The sequence below is a fragment of the Arachis ipaensis genome, chromosome B9 (genome assembly GCF_059453495.1).
Source record: "Arachis ipaensis isolate K30076 ecotype BB chromosome B9, ASM5945349v1, whole genome shotgun sequence".
NCBI classification, from domain to species: Eukaryota; Viridiplantae; Streptophyta; class Magnoliopsida; order Fabales; family Fabaceae; genus Arachis; species Arachis ipaensis.
Window position 1 is genome coordinate 39,673,589 of NC_142444.1, and position 17,750 is coordinate 39,691,338.

The window sequence follows — 17,750 nt, forward strand, 5'->3', positions numbered from 1 at the left end:
TTTTTATTTTTTTAGTACTTTTACCTTTACTATTTGAAATTTCTCAAATATACAAAAAAAAAAATTTTTTTTTTATTGAGTTAAAGGCGCCCAAACAAAAACTATATTATTTTTTGGTTCACTTACCTTGCTATCCCTTTTTATGATGCTTGTGTTGCATTCTCCAAAATCACTCGACTAACCTTTGGTTAAAAACTTAAAATTCATATTGACTAATTATTTTTGTTTCCCAAATGTTTTTTCTTTGGTGATTTGTACCCCGAACCAATCCGTCACAAAAATTACTCTAATAAAAAAATTATAAGAAACCGTTATTGATAATTTGGCCCAACAACATCATAGGGTTCAGCTTTAACTCATGCGAGCCAGCCCAGAAAGAATTGATCGTCCAACAGAAAAGGGGAAAAAAACGTTTTTAATTTTTTTTTTCTGAAAGAAATTAGAGAGAAACAGAAAATATAGATATTCATCTGACGGCGTCGTTTACAGTTGGTTCCTCCTCCGAATATCGATATTCACTGTAGCGCGAGCGCCAAAGAGTTGGAGATTCTCATGTTAATGTTTTGGTCACTCAAAAAACCATTTGGCGCGGTTCCTGACGAAGAATTCAGAAGATAATTTCTTCAGGTTCAATTTCATGCATTACTTTTCTCCGTTCTGCTGTTTCCTTTATTCAATGTGGCCCCTGTGCCCAAGTTTTGGTCTTTTGCGTTTGCCATCACCAAGCGCAGCAGAAAATTCATAATGCCATTTCATCTTAATTCTTGGGAAGATGGGATCTTTTTCATCTCTAATTACTTCCCATTTACTTGTATTTTTCAATTTTTTATTCGCTACACAAGTTTGTTAATGCTTGCTATTCCCAGGGTATGAAATGGGTGCCAGTAACTTATCCTTCGACCAAGTGCTTGTGGAAATGCTTGAAATGGGTTTTGAGTATTCCAGCATTGTAGAAGGCATCAAAACAGTGGGTTTGTCTATTCCCAATGTTGTGGAGCATATCTTGACGGCTGGTAGTGGTAGTGGTAGAGCTACAACTAGCTCCAAAGCTTCCACTACCACCATGCAGCCTTCAAAATTTCGTGCTCCTCATGGAAAAGCTCTCAAGAGAAAAGCTTTGTCCTCGACCAGCCAAGTTCGGCAGTCGAGCATATTGGACCATTTTCATTCCAATGATAAGTCCACTGTGTGCAATAAGATACGTGATGTGGCAATTGTTGATCTAGAAATGGTGAATGAGCACGATAAGCCTATCTCTAAAATGCCTGATGATGTGACCGTGATGCCGGGACAAATTGTAACTGGTCCAATGGAAAATTTGGTTGTTATGTCTGATTGGGAGACGAGAGTTGGTGGTCTCTTACAGAAGCATTTTGGGATTTTGTGTTTGAAGAGTTTTCAGAAGGAAGCGCTGAACGCATGGGCAGCTCATAAGGACTGCCTTGTCCTTGCTGCAACAGGATCTGGTTCATTCTTTAGCTCTAACTGTCCCTTCTGTGTTGCTTGCTAAATTTCTATGTTGTACTTACATTTATGGGGATGTTTTTGCAGGGAAATCATTGTGCTTTCAGGTTCCTGCATTGTTAACTGGGAAAGTGGTGGTTGTGATATCGCCATTAATAAGCTTGATGCATGATCAATGCTTAAAGCTAGCAAGACATGGAGTCAGCGCTTGCTTTCTTGGGTCTGGGCAACCTGACAATACTGTTGAAAAGAAAGCAATGAGAGGCATGTACAGCATAATATATGTTTGTCCAGAGACTGTCCTAAGGTATGGTTTGGCCGTTCGGGGTCTTTGAGAAGCTCATTAAGTATCTGTTGAAGTCTTCATTTTTGTTTGTCTTTTCATTCTTTATTATGTTCTAATTGCAATGCAATCCCATGTAGATTAATACAACCACTGCAGAAGCTTGCAGAAAGTCATGGTATTGCATTGTTCGCAATTGATGAGGTGCATTGTGTTTCTAAATGGGGTCATGATTTCCGTCCAGACTATAGGTATCCTCTGTTTGCTGCTTCTTTTATTTATTTATTTTTATTTTAGGATTCTCTATGCTGGAAATGAATTGGATAGAAACAAAGATTAAAGATCAATGATCAATTGTTAGATTAATTTGACTGATTATCTTAATCGTCACGTTTGTTCTTTGTTTCCTGCATACCTTCACGATTTCTTAAATGCCTTTATTCTGCTGTCAGAAGTATGACCTATACATAAAATGTCTTTCACTTGTTTCAGCCGATTATCTGTGCTGAGGGAAAATTTCAGCACCAGCAAACTTAAATTCCTGGAATTTGACATACCTTTGATGGCCTTGACAGCTACAGCTACACACAGAGTTCAAGAAGATATTTTAAAATCATTACGCATGTCAAAGGAAACAATTGTTGTGCTTACATCTTTCTTTCGATCTAATTTACGCTTCATGGTGAGTTTTATGTTTATAACTTTCATGCTAGCATCCGCTTATAACTTGTTACCATAGTCTATATATACTTAAGATTCATTGTGGCTTCAAACAGGTAAAGCATAGTGGAACTTCACAAGCCTTTTATGAGAAAGATTTTCATGAATTGATTAAAGTATATGGTAGCAAGCTAAATTCCAATAAAAATAAAAAGTCTTCCATCTCAAAGGACTCGGATGATGTTTCCAGCAGCTCTGGTGCTGGTAGAATCTCTAATAATGATGATGTTTCTCCTTATGATGTGGATGACAACCATGATGATTATGGTGGCAGATATGTTAATGTAATGCGCTCAGGAAACACAGACAATCTTGTAAAGGGAAAAGAGTTGTCTGTCGAGTTTCTGGAAAATGACAACGATGACTGTCAAAGCGTGGATGATTGGGATGGTATTACACTTTCTGGCATTTTTTTACTTTGGAGTTATTGTTCATATTTAGCATAAAACTGAAAGCAATTTCAGTGCCAGTGGTGAAGAACTTCAATCTCATTGAACATTTGTGACTCTCAATTTGTTTTTTTTTTTAATTAATGCAGTTACCTGTGGTGAATTTTGTGCACAATCTCCTCCGAAGGACTGGGAGTTATCTGAGATAGATGATCCACCCAAGGAACCAGAAGGAAGTCTGAAAGTACTTAAAGGTCCTTTGGAGCAAGGACCGGCAATCATATATGTACCAACGAGAAAAGAAACGCTGAAAATTGCAAAGTATCTATGCAAGTTTGGCGTGAAGGCTGCTGCCTATAATGCAGCGGTATGGGATTATACTCAATCTTGTTTAAGTAGATGGTCATTTAAAAATTAAATTTTTAATCAATTGGACTTTATCATGTTGATCATGTTTTAAACACAATGAAATACAGTGCATAATTTCCAATGGATGTCTCCTATATACTATACGGAGAAGAATAATTTAATTACCTGTTATTCTTAATTGGTTTCTAGGCTCTACTGTGGAATTCATTGAAACGAGCTTGGTAGCTAGTTTTACATTATTCTCTTATAAACTTTTGCTGCATGTTCAACTATCAAGATTTGAATTATGTTATCTGTTGGATGTGAAACTAATTTATGAGCTGAATTTCTATCTCCAGCTGCCCAAATCACATCTAAGAAGGGTTCACAAAGAATTTCATGAAAATACCATAGAGGTATGGATCTTGAATCTGACAGAACAATAATAGATGTCTGACTTCAAAATTTTTATGAAGGCAAATGAATAGTGTTTTATATTTGAATTCAGGTTGCCAGTTATCAGTTATCGTAATCATTTGTTAATTTTAAAATATGATGTGACAGACTTCTGAAATTAAGTTACAGTATTATTTTAATTTTCTTGTCTCAGTGATAGTGTGGTGCCATTTGCACCATTGTTATGAAAATCCAGAAACAACTGCATGGAACACAATCAATAAAACACAAACAAGTATTTTCTTTTAGCTTGTTATGTCGGATTTGGATGGTTCATGAGTTTGACTTATTTTCATGCATAAACACTTCTATTTATATACATGTCTGGTCCTTTCTTTTATAAGATTTTGCAACTTTGGCTCTTTGAAATCCTGCCAAACCTGTTATGCATCAAAGCATGACTGTTTCTTTGTAATGATCTTGTTATTGCTTAAGTCACATTATATACCAAAATAATAATTAAAGGATCAAGTTTCTTTTAATTTTGGTGATATGAAGCCATGGATTTGAATTAATTTTACCCATATTCTGTGTTTGCTACCAATCACTCTTCCTTTTCACCTTTACTTCATTGGTTTGTAGGGAACCATAATAAGGTTTTCCAAATGACAGGAATGCATTTATGTTTATCATTTTCAGGTTGTTGTTGCAACAATAGCATTTGGCATGGGGATTGACAAGCCAAATGTCAGAAGAATCATCCACTATGGTTGGCCACAGGTCTCTTTGTCAAAACTTTATCTGTATCTGTGTTCATTCCATGCACCCTTGATTTCATTTTTTATGGAGATATCTAAAACTATTGAATATGTAATTTGATCAGAGTTTGGAAGCCTACTACCAAGAAGCTGGTCGGGCTGGTCGAGATGGGAAATTAGCAGACTGCAGTAAGTTTAATCATTATAGAGGCAATATTTATCTCATGATGCAAGTTTCATTCCTAGCTTTCTGTTCAAATCTACTCGTATTCCCTTGACTCGCACTGAATTAGTAGGTTGCTTACTGATTCATTCTTTTTCACCACTTAGCCATTTCTCAAGCCCCCCACTCTCTTTTTTCTTTTTTACATTTCTTTCTCCTACTGCACTTCCAGTTCTATTTGCAAACCTAGCGAGAGTTCCATCACTTTTGCCTAGTCGAAGAAGTGAATATCAGACAAAACAAGCATATATCATGTTGTCTGACTGTTTCAGGTTTGTTTTGATGCATACACCTCTATATTTTTTTCTTGTAGTTATGGTACATAATCTTGTGGTATATTGTCCAGATACGGAATGAACACGTCATGCTGTCGAGCAAAGACACTTGTGGAATACTTTGGAGAGGAATTCAGTCATAGAAAATGTCTCTTGTATGTAAATTCTGGCCTCAGTGCCATATAGATCCTGTAGCATATGTATTTCAAATTCTACCAATATCTAGTAATTTGATATCTTATTTATTCTATTTGTATATTCAATTGTTGTGGTAATTATGTGGTGTTGCGATCTACTTATGCTACAGCTGGGTTGACTGATAGGATGTTGAATCTTTTGAGTTGCTGATTAATGCTGTTGTCACTGTCTTGATGCACCCTGTTTCATGTAGATGTGATGTGTGTGTTGATGGACCGCCTCAAAGGCAGAATATGAAAGACGAGGCGTGTATATTACTACAAACTATTGCTGCTAGTCATGTATGTCAAGTAGTTTCCATTTCACCAAGTAAACTTGCAATTAATTCTCAAAAATGAATTACATTGTAGTATTGTTAGTATTTTCCGGATATGTGGACCTTAGCACCATCTTACACATGTTCTATGTATCTCTATCTCTCGTTGAATTTCAATAGGATAAAATAAATTTCATAAATGCTCTGTTTTCTGCACTTTTTGTATTTACTTTTAATAGCTTTGGTCTTGAAAGTGAACTTTTGGATCCAACGCTTGGTATATATGAAATTGTTACGGTCCAGAAATTATGTTTTCTACATTCGATGTCATCAGCGAAAAGGAACTAAAGCATGATGGTTGTCGATTTGTCAGGCATGTAGTTATTCCATGGATGTTGCATATGATGATGATATACATTTTGAATATGGATATGGAAGACATGGAGAGAGGTTGTGCCTTAAGAATATTGTCGGAAAGATACGGGAGCAGGTGAACCCACATATAATTGTAATCTTTATCCCCATTTTGCTGTTTTGCCTGATGTTCTATGTTGCTGTAAATTGATGTGAATTGTTTTCATATTATGCATATATGCAGTCTCAAAAGTTTCTAAACACTGATATATTATTGTGGAGAGGTCTCTCTCGGATTTTGGAAGCTAAAGGATACATCAGGGAGGGAGATGACAAGGTATTGTTTTGTTTCTACGGTCTAATAATAACATGTCCTTATCTAATTTGCGTTGCATCATATTGCATGATTGAGTGTTGGTTTGTGCTTCAAAACTTAAAAAAGGTTAAGAAATATAAACCATACTCATAAGCATTGAATACAAGGAGGAAATAAAACATTATGGTGTGTCCTCATGTTACCATTCATGCGCTGTCTTGTTACATGCATGCTGTCATTAGCTGTGACTGTAAATTGGTAATTCAACTGTGGTTTTTATCTCGTCGCAGACCCATGTTCAGATAAAATTTCCGGAGCCAACAAAATTGGGATTGGAATTTATCAGGTCCATGAGTGAAGAAGCTTTCTATGTTTACCCAGAGGCAGATATGTTGCTTGCAGCGAAAACTCACAAACCATATTCCTCATTCTCTGAATGGGGTAAAGGTTGGGCTGATCCTGAAATCCGTCGCCAGCGTCTGGAAAGAATGCAAGTCAATAAAAAGCCAGAGACGCTGAGAAGTCCCAGGAAACATCAAAAGAGAAAAGCCAATAAAATGAAACACGATATGAGGACTTCTCGCGGAAGACTTGAAGCAAAACTCACAAAATATAAGTGATTCATGAGGCTATCGTGTGCGGTTATTCTAACATTAACATACAATTTACTCTGACATAAGAAGTGAATTATTCATGGTCATTGCAATTTCTTCAAGGATAATTATGGAGTCTGGATCAGAGATATAATTTAATGGTTACTATTCTTGCTTATCTGTGGAAGAAAACCACATATTAGGGAACTGAGAACCCACCAAACTGGTTCAGATCTTTGTCTTCAAGCATTGATCACAACAAATGGATTGCTGTTAATCCAATAATCAGGATATCTTTTTCTATGTATGTCCTCCATGACGGGGTGTTGAAATGTGTTGAGATTGTTAGATAGTGGTTAGTAGTTTAAGGGCTTGTTTGGGTGAGCTTTTAAAAAAAAGATCTTTTTTTGAGTTATCTTTTTTTAAAAGATCTTATAGAGAAGTAAAAGTAATTTTATGTTTGGATATCTCATATAAAAAGGTCTTTTTATCTATTAATTATGTTTGGGTATAACAGTATAAAAGTACTTTTTTGTTCATTTATTACATGAAAAACATCTTTTTTTAAGGAAAAAAGATCTTTTAAAAAAAGATGTAAATTACAGCTTCTCAAAAAAGATCTTTTTTTGATTTTACTAGTGTTTTTACTTTTACTACTAGAAATTTGCCAAACACGTTAAAAAATAAAAAAAGATCTTTTTTCATTGAAAAAAGATCTTTTTTTAACAAAATAATGGCGCCCAAACATGCACTAAGTGATGCATTTAAGAATAGTAGTTGAATAAGTGCTCTCTTATTATATGTGGTTTTTTCTCTTATAGCATGGTTCTGATTTTTGAAAATCGGATCGGATCGGCTGGTCGAACCTGTGAACCGGAAACTGGCCATAAAAGCGGTCCGATCTACTGATAATAACTGTTGAAGAGAAAATGTTGAAGAGAAAATCGTTCAGAAACCGCTGAACCGGCCGGTTGAATCGGGTCGGTAACCGACCGGTTCTATAAAAAACGACGCCGTTTTGTGATTTAAAAAAAAAAAAACCCAAATCCTGAAACACCCCCTTCCCCGAATCAAGAATCATTCGTGCATCCCCATTGGCCCCTTCTGAAGCAAAGCAAAGAGGACCCTAGCCCTAGGATCCTTGCCACCGCCGTCCTCAGGTTCTCGGCGCCTCCACTTCTTCCTCTTCCCTCTGTCCAGATCCCAGGTAGCTCGGCTCGTCATCCCCATCTTCTCTGGCTTCTCTGTTCGTGGCTTGGAGCAGCTCGCCGTTGGGTCGCCGCTTGCCGTCGCCTCGCCTATCGTCGTCGTCTCGCCGGTTGCCATCCGTGTCTCCATCAAAAGTTAGTGATGGATCTGTTTAATTTTGCTTCTGGTTACTGATGGCTGTGTTAGTCTGTTTAATTTTGCTTCGCATCCGCTCCTTCCTTTTAACTTTGCATGGTTAGTGGTTACTGATGAGTGATGAGTGATGGCTCTGTTTAATTTTGCTTCTGGTTACTGATGGGTCTGTTTAATTTTGCTTTGCATCCGCTTCTTCCTTTTAATTTTGCTCTGTTTACTGATGAGTGATGGCTCTGTTTAATTTCTGAATGCTTGGTTCTTCTTGTTCTTATTAATTTCTGGAATTTTTGTGTAATGTATTGTAATGTTTTATAATGTTGCCGTTTTGTAATTGCTGGTTGCTGGGTGCAGGATTAGTGTCATCACGGTTTTGGAATGTTTATGTACTAATGTTTGTTGCTATTTTGTCATTGCTGGTTGCCGGTTGCTGGTTGCTGGTTGCTGGTTGGAGGTTTAATGTGATTATTGGTTAATGTTTTGTAATGTTTGTTGCTGAATGCTGATTGTTGAGTTCAGATATGGTCTTGTTGCTGAATGCTGTTTGTGCTGAATGCTAAATGTTTGTTGCTGAATGCTGATTGTTGAGTTCAGATTGAATGCTGTTTGTGCTGAATGCTAAATGTTTGTTGCTGAATGCTGCTGCTGTTTTTAATTTCGTGAATGATTTATTAATTTCATTGTTCTTAACTAATGTTCTTGTTAAAAAATTTGCAATTGGTGATCTTTTGATATATTATATGCCTCATGTTTTTAATTTTACTCTGCTTCTAGGCTTTGAAATCAGTTTATGATAACTGTGATGCAATTATTTAGTTGGATAACTGATGTAATTATTGAGTTTAAGAGATTGAGTTTTTCTGTTTTCATTATTAGTAAGACATGGATAGTTTTGAATTTTCTATTTCTTTCCCTTACTTTTGAAGTTCATTGTTTCAGAAGGTTCATTGTTTCTAATTGTTTCTCTCTCTCTCTCTCTAGAAATTTATTGTTTTATACCTTAATTAAATACTAAAACTTACTTTGCACATTATGATTTTGGGTCAAAACATCCTTTTTTAATCCTAAAATTTTTTAAGGGTAAAAGATTCTCTATGGTGAATATTTGATTCTATGTTGGTATCATTTCCTGATTACAATGAAATATGATTTTAGGACCTTGGCAGATGAAGGTGTTGCGTCTCGGATTTGCACTTAGAAAACCCTTGCATCCAAGTTAACTTACCTAGCTATTCCATTTGTTCATCTCTGTAGTTTCTTTTAAAGGTTTAGGAAAAAAGGTAGAGGAGATAGTATTGGGTAATACATAAAATAACTATTATGTTTTGCTTGCAAATTCTATTGCTCATGGCACTGGGAATCATGCATTTTGTTTGTTGGATTGTTCATGATTTCCTTGGCATATATTTTTTAGTTTATACTTGACAATCCTTATAAATTAGCAAGTTTGGAGTATGTGAAAGTTTATTATGTTTGTTTACTATTCTTTCTTAAAAAAAATTTGCTATTGTAATGTATATTATCTTGTCATATCCTGACTTTGATTACTCCTTGTGCTCAGGTTCAAGTGGTTAGTCACCATACCTGCTGGTGGATTTATTTCAATTTTTTAATAAGGCTGTTTTCATATTGGAGCTGATACCACGCTGTGAGTGATCTTAGTAATTTTGGGAGGTGGTAAAAAGATTGGTAATGAAGAAGTTGAGTGGCTTATTTGGTGCAAGAAGCAGAAAGCTTCGTATTGTTTTCAATGGTCTTTGTGTGGTGGTTGTGTTTTTCTTTTTTTACAACCGAGAAGATATTCTTCATAACCCGCTTCTTAGGCAATCTGCAAATTTGGCAAAACACCACCTGCCTCCGAATTCAATATCGAGATATAGGTCTTCTCACACTGGGGTTACTCACCGTAGAATGGTTGAAATTAGCCTTAATAGTTCAAGTGTAATTAGTGAGCTTTCAGACACGGATTTGCCTGCAGCTACGCCAGGAATGTGTAACGGGTTGCGAAACCATGCTGGTTATGCCAACCATTGTGATTACCTAAAGGCGAATCCGCAATGTTCTTCAGATGGATATCTTGATTACCTGAGGTTTTTCTATTGCACATGTGGCAGTGTCAGAGTTCTTGGTTATCTAGTATTGGGCGTGTGGCTTGCTGCTTTGTTTTATCTTTTAGGTAACACTGCGGCTGACTACTTTTGCCCTTCTCTTGAGCATCTCTCAAGGCTCTTGAAATTGCCCCCGACTGTGGCTGGGGTCGTGCTGCTTCCGCTTGGTAATGGTGCACCTGATGTGTTTTCCAGTATAGCATCCTTTGTGGGTACTGAAACAGGTGAAGTGGGTCTTAACAGCGTGTTAGGTGGAGCTCTATTTGTTACCTGTGTTGTTGTTGGAGCTGTTTCTCTGTGTGTGTCAGATAAGGAGAGTCAAGTTGATCACAGATGCTTTATAAGGGATGTTAGTTTCTTTCTAATCACTCTTATCTCGCTGCTAGTGATTTTGGTTATAGGTAAGGTGAGCGTTGGAGCAGCCATTGCTTTTGTGTCGATTTATGTTGTTTATGCATTCATTGTTGCTGCCAATGAGATATTACGTAAGCATGCACATAATTTGAAATTGGATGTTGTCACGCCATTGCTTCCTGTCCAGGGAAGCATCTTCTCTATGGGATCTGAAGAGGATACTTCTGTCTATAGCCCTTTCCTTGACTTAGACACTGAGAGTGATCCACCCCGGTTACCTCCTTCCTTGCCTCAATGGATGTGGTCTTCAAACGTGGCAATATATTCAAACCAGGCAAATAAAATTCATATGTTAGATGATGAAAGGCCTCCTTGGGGATGGAGTGATCAGCCCACTGAAAACAACAGGTCTTTCTCTGTTATGAAACTACTTTTATTGCTGGAGGTGCCATTGGCAATTCCTAGACAGCTTACAATTCCGATGGTCAATGATGAAGTCTGGTCTAAGCCATATGCTGTGGCCTGTGCTACATTGGCTCCCATTCTCCTAGCCTTCTTGTGGAGCACACAAGATAGTGTGAGTTCTTTGAGTGCAATACTATCTTATTGTATTAGTATTGCACTTGGATGCACCCTTGGTATTCTGGCATATAAATATACAAGGCCTGATCATCCACCACGTAGGTATCTAATTCCTTGGGTTCTTGGAGGATTCCTCATGAGCATAGTGTGGTTCTACATAATTGCAAATGAGCTTGTGGCTCTATTGGTTGCATTTGGTATAATTTTTGGAATTAATCCATCCATCCTTGGATTAACCGTATTAGCATGGGGAAATTCTATGGGTGATTTGATGTCAAATGTTGCATTAGCATTGGATGGAGAAGACGGAGTTCAGATAGCCGTATCTGGGTGCTATGCAGGTCCCATGTTCAACACACTTGTTGGTTTGGGGATCTCGTTGCTTCTCGGGGCATGGTCAAAGAAACCTGCATTGTTCGTGGTGCCGGAAGACAGTAGCTTATTTTACACACTGGGATTTCTTATCGCTGGACTGCTATGGGCGCTTGTTGTTTTACCTCGCAACAATATGCATCCTGATCGAGTACTAGGAATTGGTCTCATCGGCCTTTATTTGGTGTTTCTTTCGTTCAGGGTGTGCACTTCCATGGGCCTCATAACAGTTGATGGTTCAAGCTGAACACTCACCTTTGAACGATGTTGCTGCCAATATAGGTGGTTTGAGCATCCCGTTGATGGTTCAAGTTGAACACTCACATTTGGTTCACTTAGGTAAACCCTATCATTTCTTTTACCTATCTTATATAGTCAATGCTATAGATAACATGAATTCTAGTTGAGGTCTGCTGCCAATGGGCATAAAATCTTTAGCTTTGTTTTTGTATGTGAAAAGCATATATTGTTGTCATGCAGGTTTCTGTTGATGTTGTCACTTGGTTAATGTTTTGTGTTGTTTAATTTTCAAAGGAAACATAATCAGAGAAGAGATTTTTTTCTTCTGGATTCTATTTTTACTTAAAAATGTTTCAAGTTGGAAAAAGAGTAAAAGAATGCCTAATTTCTCAGTGAAATTTCTAATGCATTAGCAGCCATTGCATGATTTCTAAATCCATATCTGGCCTAGTATACAAACGAAGACATGTCTTGCTTTAATGATGATGATGAGTGTTGACAACAAGTTAATAAAAGTGAAATACCTATTTAGATGTACAAAGATCATTTTCCTGTCTTGAGGCTATGATTATGCATTTGTGCTGTAGTTTTTTCTTTCAATTCCAACAAGTTTTGATTTCTTTTTTTTTTTTTTTTTTTGAGATAATCTTTAAGGAATCTAATTGATCATCCATATCTTATTAGGGAGGATTGTTGCTATGATTCTTGTATATTTGGTTTGCATGGCATTTCCATATTGGAAGATTTAGTGATAGCTATAGCAGATGGGATTGCAAGTGTATATCTGGAGTTTATTTCTGTTGATAGTGATGTATCGAGTAAAACCAATAGCTTGGACATATCATTATGTGCTTTGTCCACCAGAGAACTCCAAAAATTACGTAATGAGGTACATGGTTACATTTATGCTGGTCTGATGCTTGTTACAATTTGAAAACATTTACATTTATAATTTCTTTTATTTTACTTTAATTTTTTAATTTTAATATTTTATTTACTCCGGCTACCTGACCCAGCAGCATACTACCATCCACTAAATGGTAGGGTACCTCCACTAGGATTCTTACCCACCTTTTTTGTTATCATCACTTCTCCATGTTTCCCTTTCCTTTTGTTCACACCTTTCTACTATGAACTGTCCTCTTATGCATGCTGTTCTTTCATCCCTTGCTATTTATTTTTAAATTCGGAGCCTTAAACATTGCTAAAATAATCAGAAAATTATTATTTGCCATAAGCCCATAGCTTTCATTTGCAATTCAGCGCCAGAGTGGGCTTCAGCTTTGTATCTGGTCCTTCGAGAGTTTGGGGAGTTGGGGATTGTCCTGCTATCTGAGGAAACTTGTAAAAGGAACAATAATAAAAGTTCATTAGTTCCCAAGATGTACCTGTTTTTCAGTATTTTTACATTTTTATTTCTCTACTGCCCATGAAATTTGATGGAAACTTTGATACACCTGATATCAGGTGGCTTTGAACCAATGGGCGTACCATAACATGGATACGGTTGTGTCAATGTATGAGGATCAATTTGATTTATGCACACTTGGGAGTCAGCACATTTATCTGCCAAATATTAGTCAGACTGAAACACAAAGTTGGTGGAGGAGGCTTAGCCAGCTAAATTCAAAAACGGTGTCCCCTGAATTACAGTGCTTGGTGATAAATCATTTCTCAATGCCAGTAAAGCGGACTAAGGAATCAAGAGCCTTAGCAGGATGGTATACTTTCTTGTTACTCTATTTAGGCTTACCAAATTCTTTTTCTCTCTTTCTATTTGACCTCTGAAAATGGTTTCCTTCCTATCCTTTTCTATCAGACATATTGATCCGTTTAGGCTGTAGCTGATCTCTTCTATTAGGACAAGGCTTAGTTTTGACTCTGCCTTTATTCCTTTCAATTTTTTCTTCCCGTTTAATTTTTTATTAGACTTGTGAATTGATATAACATACAAAGGAAATTGATTGTGGGAAGTACATTGTATGCATCAGGGACTGAAATGAACTTAGTCTGAATATATATAAAGATTAAGCTTAGGCTGTCAAATCTTCATTTCGTTTATTATGTTTTTCTTAAACAAGATGTGAAATTCTATTAAGTAAATTTTTACAATGTAACGAGCCCACTTGGGGAAGGCACCTGATGGTAAAGGCCTTATAAGGCCTTGTGCGCTCTCACCACAATAGCTCATTAGCTAGCTTCTGAGTTGTGATTCTCCTATGGTTTTATACTCGTAACATACTCTCCATTTTGGATGTATAGAATCTGTTTGTGTTTACATTGAGAATTCTAGACTTCTAGTCATGTTTAGGGGCTGAAGAGGGGCACTCTCTGTCATCCTTAAACAGAACTCATGTTTTGGTGAATGAAATAATGAATCTTTGGAATTAAGAAATTGGAAGATCTGCCAATGTGAATTTCAACTCTCTTTCAAATACTAGTTAGTGATGTGACCATTAAAAAATAATCGATTTTTGACCATATCAGAAATACTTTGCATACAGCACGAAAACATCCAACAAGTTTCCGACAGTTTTTGTGTATTTTGAACACAATTGAACAATATTTGTAATTTTACATCTTGAAAAGTTTGTGTATTTTGAGAACAGTATGTATTTTGTTTTGAAATGGCTTTGTATTTGTAATAAACAGGTTTGTGCACATGTTTTTAAAACATTTATAAGATTTATGTATTGAATGTTTATTGGATACTTTTTTGTTGTAAAGGTGGCATTGCTTGACAGCAGATATATACTTGTTTTTGTTGTAATGCATTGTAGGCGATATTATTTCAGCTTATTCCTGGAGTTATCTGACATATTAATGCCTCTGATTAGAGCAGTTGTTGACAAAATGAGTTCTGCAATCTCATTCTTTTTGGTTACTTTGATAGGGAGGTCTCTAGGACTTATTTATACAGGCATTAGGCAGTCTCTCAGATGGAAATGAGAGATTACAAACAGGTGCAGTTTTGTGTGATTCGGTATATTTCTTTTAATCATTATAGTTGGCTTTCATACACGATGGGGTTAGCGATAAATTTATGTATAGGTACTGGTAAATTGAAATTTGCGTCTTTCTTTCTTGTTCAAATGAGGCTTCCCTAGTTTATATGTTTTATACACCTGAAAGCTTTTTTTTTTAATGGCCGTTAATATATATGCTGGTATACCATGGCCAGCTTCGGGATCCTTACTTCGTGCAGCCCTAAAACAGTAAAATTTTGCATATAAAGCCTCAAGCACTCTTTCATATGATCTGTCCAATTGAATCGTACTTAATTCCATTTTCAATTTCTCTATGGTCTTGAAAAATAAAATCAAAATACCTAAATCTTCATTATTTGTAGTATGAAACTTTCTCTATTTGTAGTATGATACCTAAAATCGTACTTTCTTGTTCAAATTTGTAACTAATGTTTATTTAACTATCATAGATAAATTGAAATAAATGAATTAGGTTGTACTCTAATACATGAATATTAATTTCTTGTTTCATACGAGTTTTCCTTTAATTCCCTTCGTTGTCTTTAAGAGTTTTTGGCTATGGGAGTAAACTTTCATAGTTAACAGTACTAGAAAAAAAACACTTTTAACCTTGTTTTGTATGTTTTACTCGGGAGCTTAAATTTTAGTCTATGATATAACACTTTTAACCTTGTTTTGTATGTTTATTTAATGAATTAGCTTAAATGATATACTTAAAGATTGTAATTGATAGTGTTTCTTAAAACTGTGGAAGATATATAAATAGTATATAAATAGGGATTGATTTTTGAATCAAATTTTTTAATTTGTTTGAAACGGAAATTTGTAAAATTAAGTGATGCCACATTTAAAATTAACACTCTAATAGTCTATAGTACCAAAAAAACACTATTGGCAATCCAATATAAAAAAGTGTAAATTTTACTCCCTTAAAAGTTATCTGTTTAGTATGCGGTAACGAGTTAAGCTTCAAAGTGATTTCTGAAGTTGTACTTAAGCTTTAAAGTAGTCTTTGAAATTAATAATTATTCAATTTTGTCTTTGAACTTGTACTCCGGGACTCATATTAGTCCTTATGTATTTTCCGTTAATCGGAATACTAAAAACGACGTCGTTTTGTATTTATTTAACAAACCCTCCCTTCCCCAACCGTTCCCCAGTTCCCTTTTCCCTTTTTCCTTTCTCTTTCACGCTCCATTTTCCCTTTCCCAACTCTTATCCAGTTCTCTTTTTCCTTTCCTCTCTCTCTCTCTCTCTCTCTCTCTCTCCAAATTCCCATTTCTTTGTTTTTGATTATTAACCGATAATTCCCTCAAAGCTCTAAACTTTAAGGCCAAAATTCTGTTGGGTTGAATAACACCAAGTGGCTTTTTCATTTTTTTGTTTTTAAACTTGAAAGCCATGGACGTGGGTCAGATGCAAAGATAGTGATCGACCAAAAAAAAAATATGCAGAGACAGTGGCTTGATTACACGAGATTCTTGTTCATCGAGGTAAAGATGAATTTTTTTCAACAAATTTGCAATTGCTTTTCGTTAGGTTTTGGGGGGGGGGGGGGAGGTTAGATCTGTTGGCGTGCTTTTCAAGTTCTAATTTATATTCATCTTTGTTGCTGTGAGAGAAGGATAAGGGAAAAGGGAAGGGCCTCAGGTTGGGAAAGGGAAAAGAGAAGGGGAAGAGGAAAGGAAAGGGAAAGGGGGAGGAGAAGGAGAAAGACCTCAGGTTGGGGAAGGGAAGGGGAAGGGGACGAGCCTGGGGGAAGGGGAGCGTGTTTTTCTTTTTTTTTTTTTCAATAAATACAAAACGACGTTGTTTTTAGGTTCTGATGAACGGAAAGTGTCTTAAGGACTAGTATGAGTCCCGGAGTGCAAGTTCAAGACAAAATTGAGTAATTATTAAATTTAAGGACCACTTTGAAACTCGAGTGCAACTTCAAAGACTACTTTAAGGCTTATCTCATGCGGCAACAAATTTCAACAAGACAAACTAATTCGTATTAAAGAAAAAATGGATAGCAATCCAAACGCAACATGCCTTGCCACAACCTTCGTGGCTCACTAATACAACCATTCAGCCAATAACGCGTTAGGGGAACAAATTGGTCAGTATATATACATATATATAATGCCATTCGTGCATAGGTATTTTATCTAGTAGTTTAAAGCTTTGGAAAAAATTATTTAACTTAATATTGGATGATCATGATATATTTTTTATGGTAAACCCGTGTTAAAGACTCGTATTAGTTTCCGAAGTTTGATCAAAACTCCAATTTGGTCTTTTAAATTTGACCTCCATAACTCTTGTTACCCTTAATCATATTTCCGTAATGGCGTGCTGAGGCTTGATAGTTGGCATGTTGAACCTCATAGAACGACGACGCTACTGTGTAACTCAAATAGCCAAAAAATGATATTGTGTGATGTGTTGGTATATGCCTAATGTCTCTAAAGACATTAGTCAGGCCATCTCCCCAAAACTGCCACTCTTCTCAGTTGCTGAGGTCAATTGCCATCTAACTACGAAGCCTCTGCACTACCATGGACCATATTGCCAACTGTCACGGTAAATTTTAGAAGGTTAGATTTAACGATATTTGTACAGTTTTCTGGAGTGTTTGAGAATGCTCTAGATGGTTTCGGAATGTTCTAGAATGTTCTAGAAGGTCCCGGAATACCCTAGAAGGTTCTAGAAGACTCTGAAAAAGTCATAGAGTATTCTAGAAGAGTGTGGATGTATATAGGAGTATGAAGAATAGTATGGAATATTCTAAAAGTATTTAGAAAGTTGTGGTATGATGGATATTTGTAATGAAGGTTCTAGATGATTAATTTAGACCGTTGATTAGATTTAATCCTAACCATCCATTGAGGAGGTGGATGACTATAAATAGGAGGTGAGAGTTAGTGTGAGTCATGTGTGAGTCATTTGTAATAAACACTTGAGCAATAAAGTGTTCTTTCCACCAAAGCTTCCTTTCTCTTATGTTCTCTTGTGTTCTTAGCTTTCTTGCTAAGTATTGAGGGTTAGGCTGAGACTTGGTCTTAGCTCAAGAGGTTGAGTAAGTCCGAGTGCCGGCATGGTAGCGTTGGGGTGTGTCCAAGGCTGTGACAATTTGGCAACAGAGCCAGGTTCGAGAGGGAGCACAAGTGGTTTGTGGGTATGGCTTCTAGTATCACCATGGAGCATGTTG

The 17,750-nt window shown here is 36.4% G+C and overlaps 2 protein-coding genes across 3 annotated transcripts; both read left to right on the forward strand.

Moving 5' to 3' along the window:
* The first annotated feature begins 319 nt into the window (after nucleotides 1-319).
* On the forward strand, nucleotides 320-6,876 carry LOC107619384 (ATP-dependent DNA helicase Q-like SIM). Its single transcript, XM_016321658.3, has 16 exons — nucleotides 320-627; nucleotides 867-1,466; nucleotides 1,552-1,771; nucleotides 1,888-1,998; nucleotides 2,240-2,429; nucleotides 2,524-2,857; nucleotides 3,006-3,223; nucleotides 3,564-3,620; nucleotides 4,300-4,380; nucleotides 4,484-4,547; nucleotides 4,754-4,853; nucleotides 4,928-5,011; nucleotides 5,248-5,335; nucleotides 5,684-5,800; nucleotides 5,909-6,001; nucleotides 6,271-6,876. Exons 2-16 carry the CDS (start codon nucleotides 875-877, stop codon nucleotides 6,598-6,600), a joined length of 2,679 nt encoding a protein of 892 aa, XP_016177144.1. The 5' UTR covers nucleotides 320-627; nucleotides 867-874; the 3' UTR covers nucleotides 6,601-6,876.
* A 752-nt stretch (nucleotides 6,877-7,628) lies between these two features.
* LOC107618207 (cation/calcium exchanger 4) lies at nucleotides 7,629-13,177 on the forward strand. 2 transcript variants are annotated; one of them, XM_016320202.3, is made up of 3 exons: nucleotides 7,629-7,916; nucleotides 9,476-11,669; nucleotides 13,038-13,177. In XM_016320202.3, the coding sequence occupies exon 2, from the start codon at nucleotides 9,607-9,609 to the stop codon at nucleotides 11,575-11,577; it is 1,971 nt and encodes a 656-aa protein (XP_016175688.1). In that variant the 5' UTR covers nucleotides 7,629-7,916; nucleotides 9,476-9,606; the 3' UTR covers nucleotides 11,578-11,669; nucleotides 13,038-13,177. The 2 variants fall into 2 exon arrangements, with proteins under 2 accessions (XP_016175688.1, XP_016175687.1); XM_016320201.3 differs by lacking the exon at nucleotides 13,038-13,177 and adding an exon at nucleotides 12,255-12,459.
* The last annotated feature ends 4,573 nt before the right edge of the window (nucleotides 13,178-17,750 follow it).

What these genes read in the sequence shown, in the direction of transcription:
- LOC107619384 (XM_016321658.3), top strand. Translation starts at nt 875, where the DNA reads ATGGGTGCCAGTAACTTATCCTTCGACCAAGTGCTTGTGGAAATGCTT. An exon ending in TGGGAAATTAGCAGACTGCA is followed by an intron (nt 4,548 to 4,753) that starts GTAAGTTTAATC and finishes CTGCACTTCCAG; the next exon opens with TTCTATTTGCAAACCTAGCG. An exon ending in AAACTATTGCTGCTAGTCAT is followed by an intron (nt 5,336 to 5,683) that starts GTATGTCAAGTA and finishes TCGATTTGTCAG; the next exon opens with GCATGTAGTTATTCCATGGA.
- LOC107618207 (XM_016320202.3), top strand. Translation starts at nt 9,607, where the DNA reads ATGAAGAAGTTGAGTGGCTTATTTGGTGCAAGAAGCAGAAAGCTTCGT.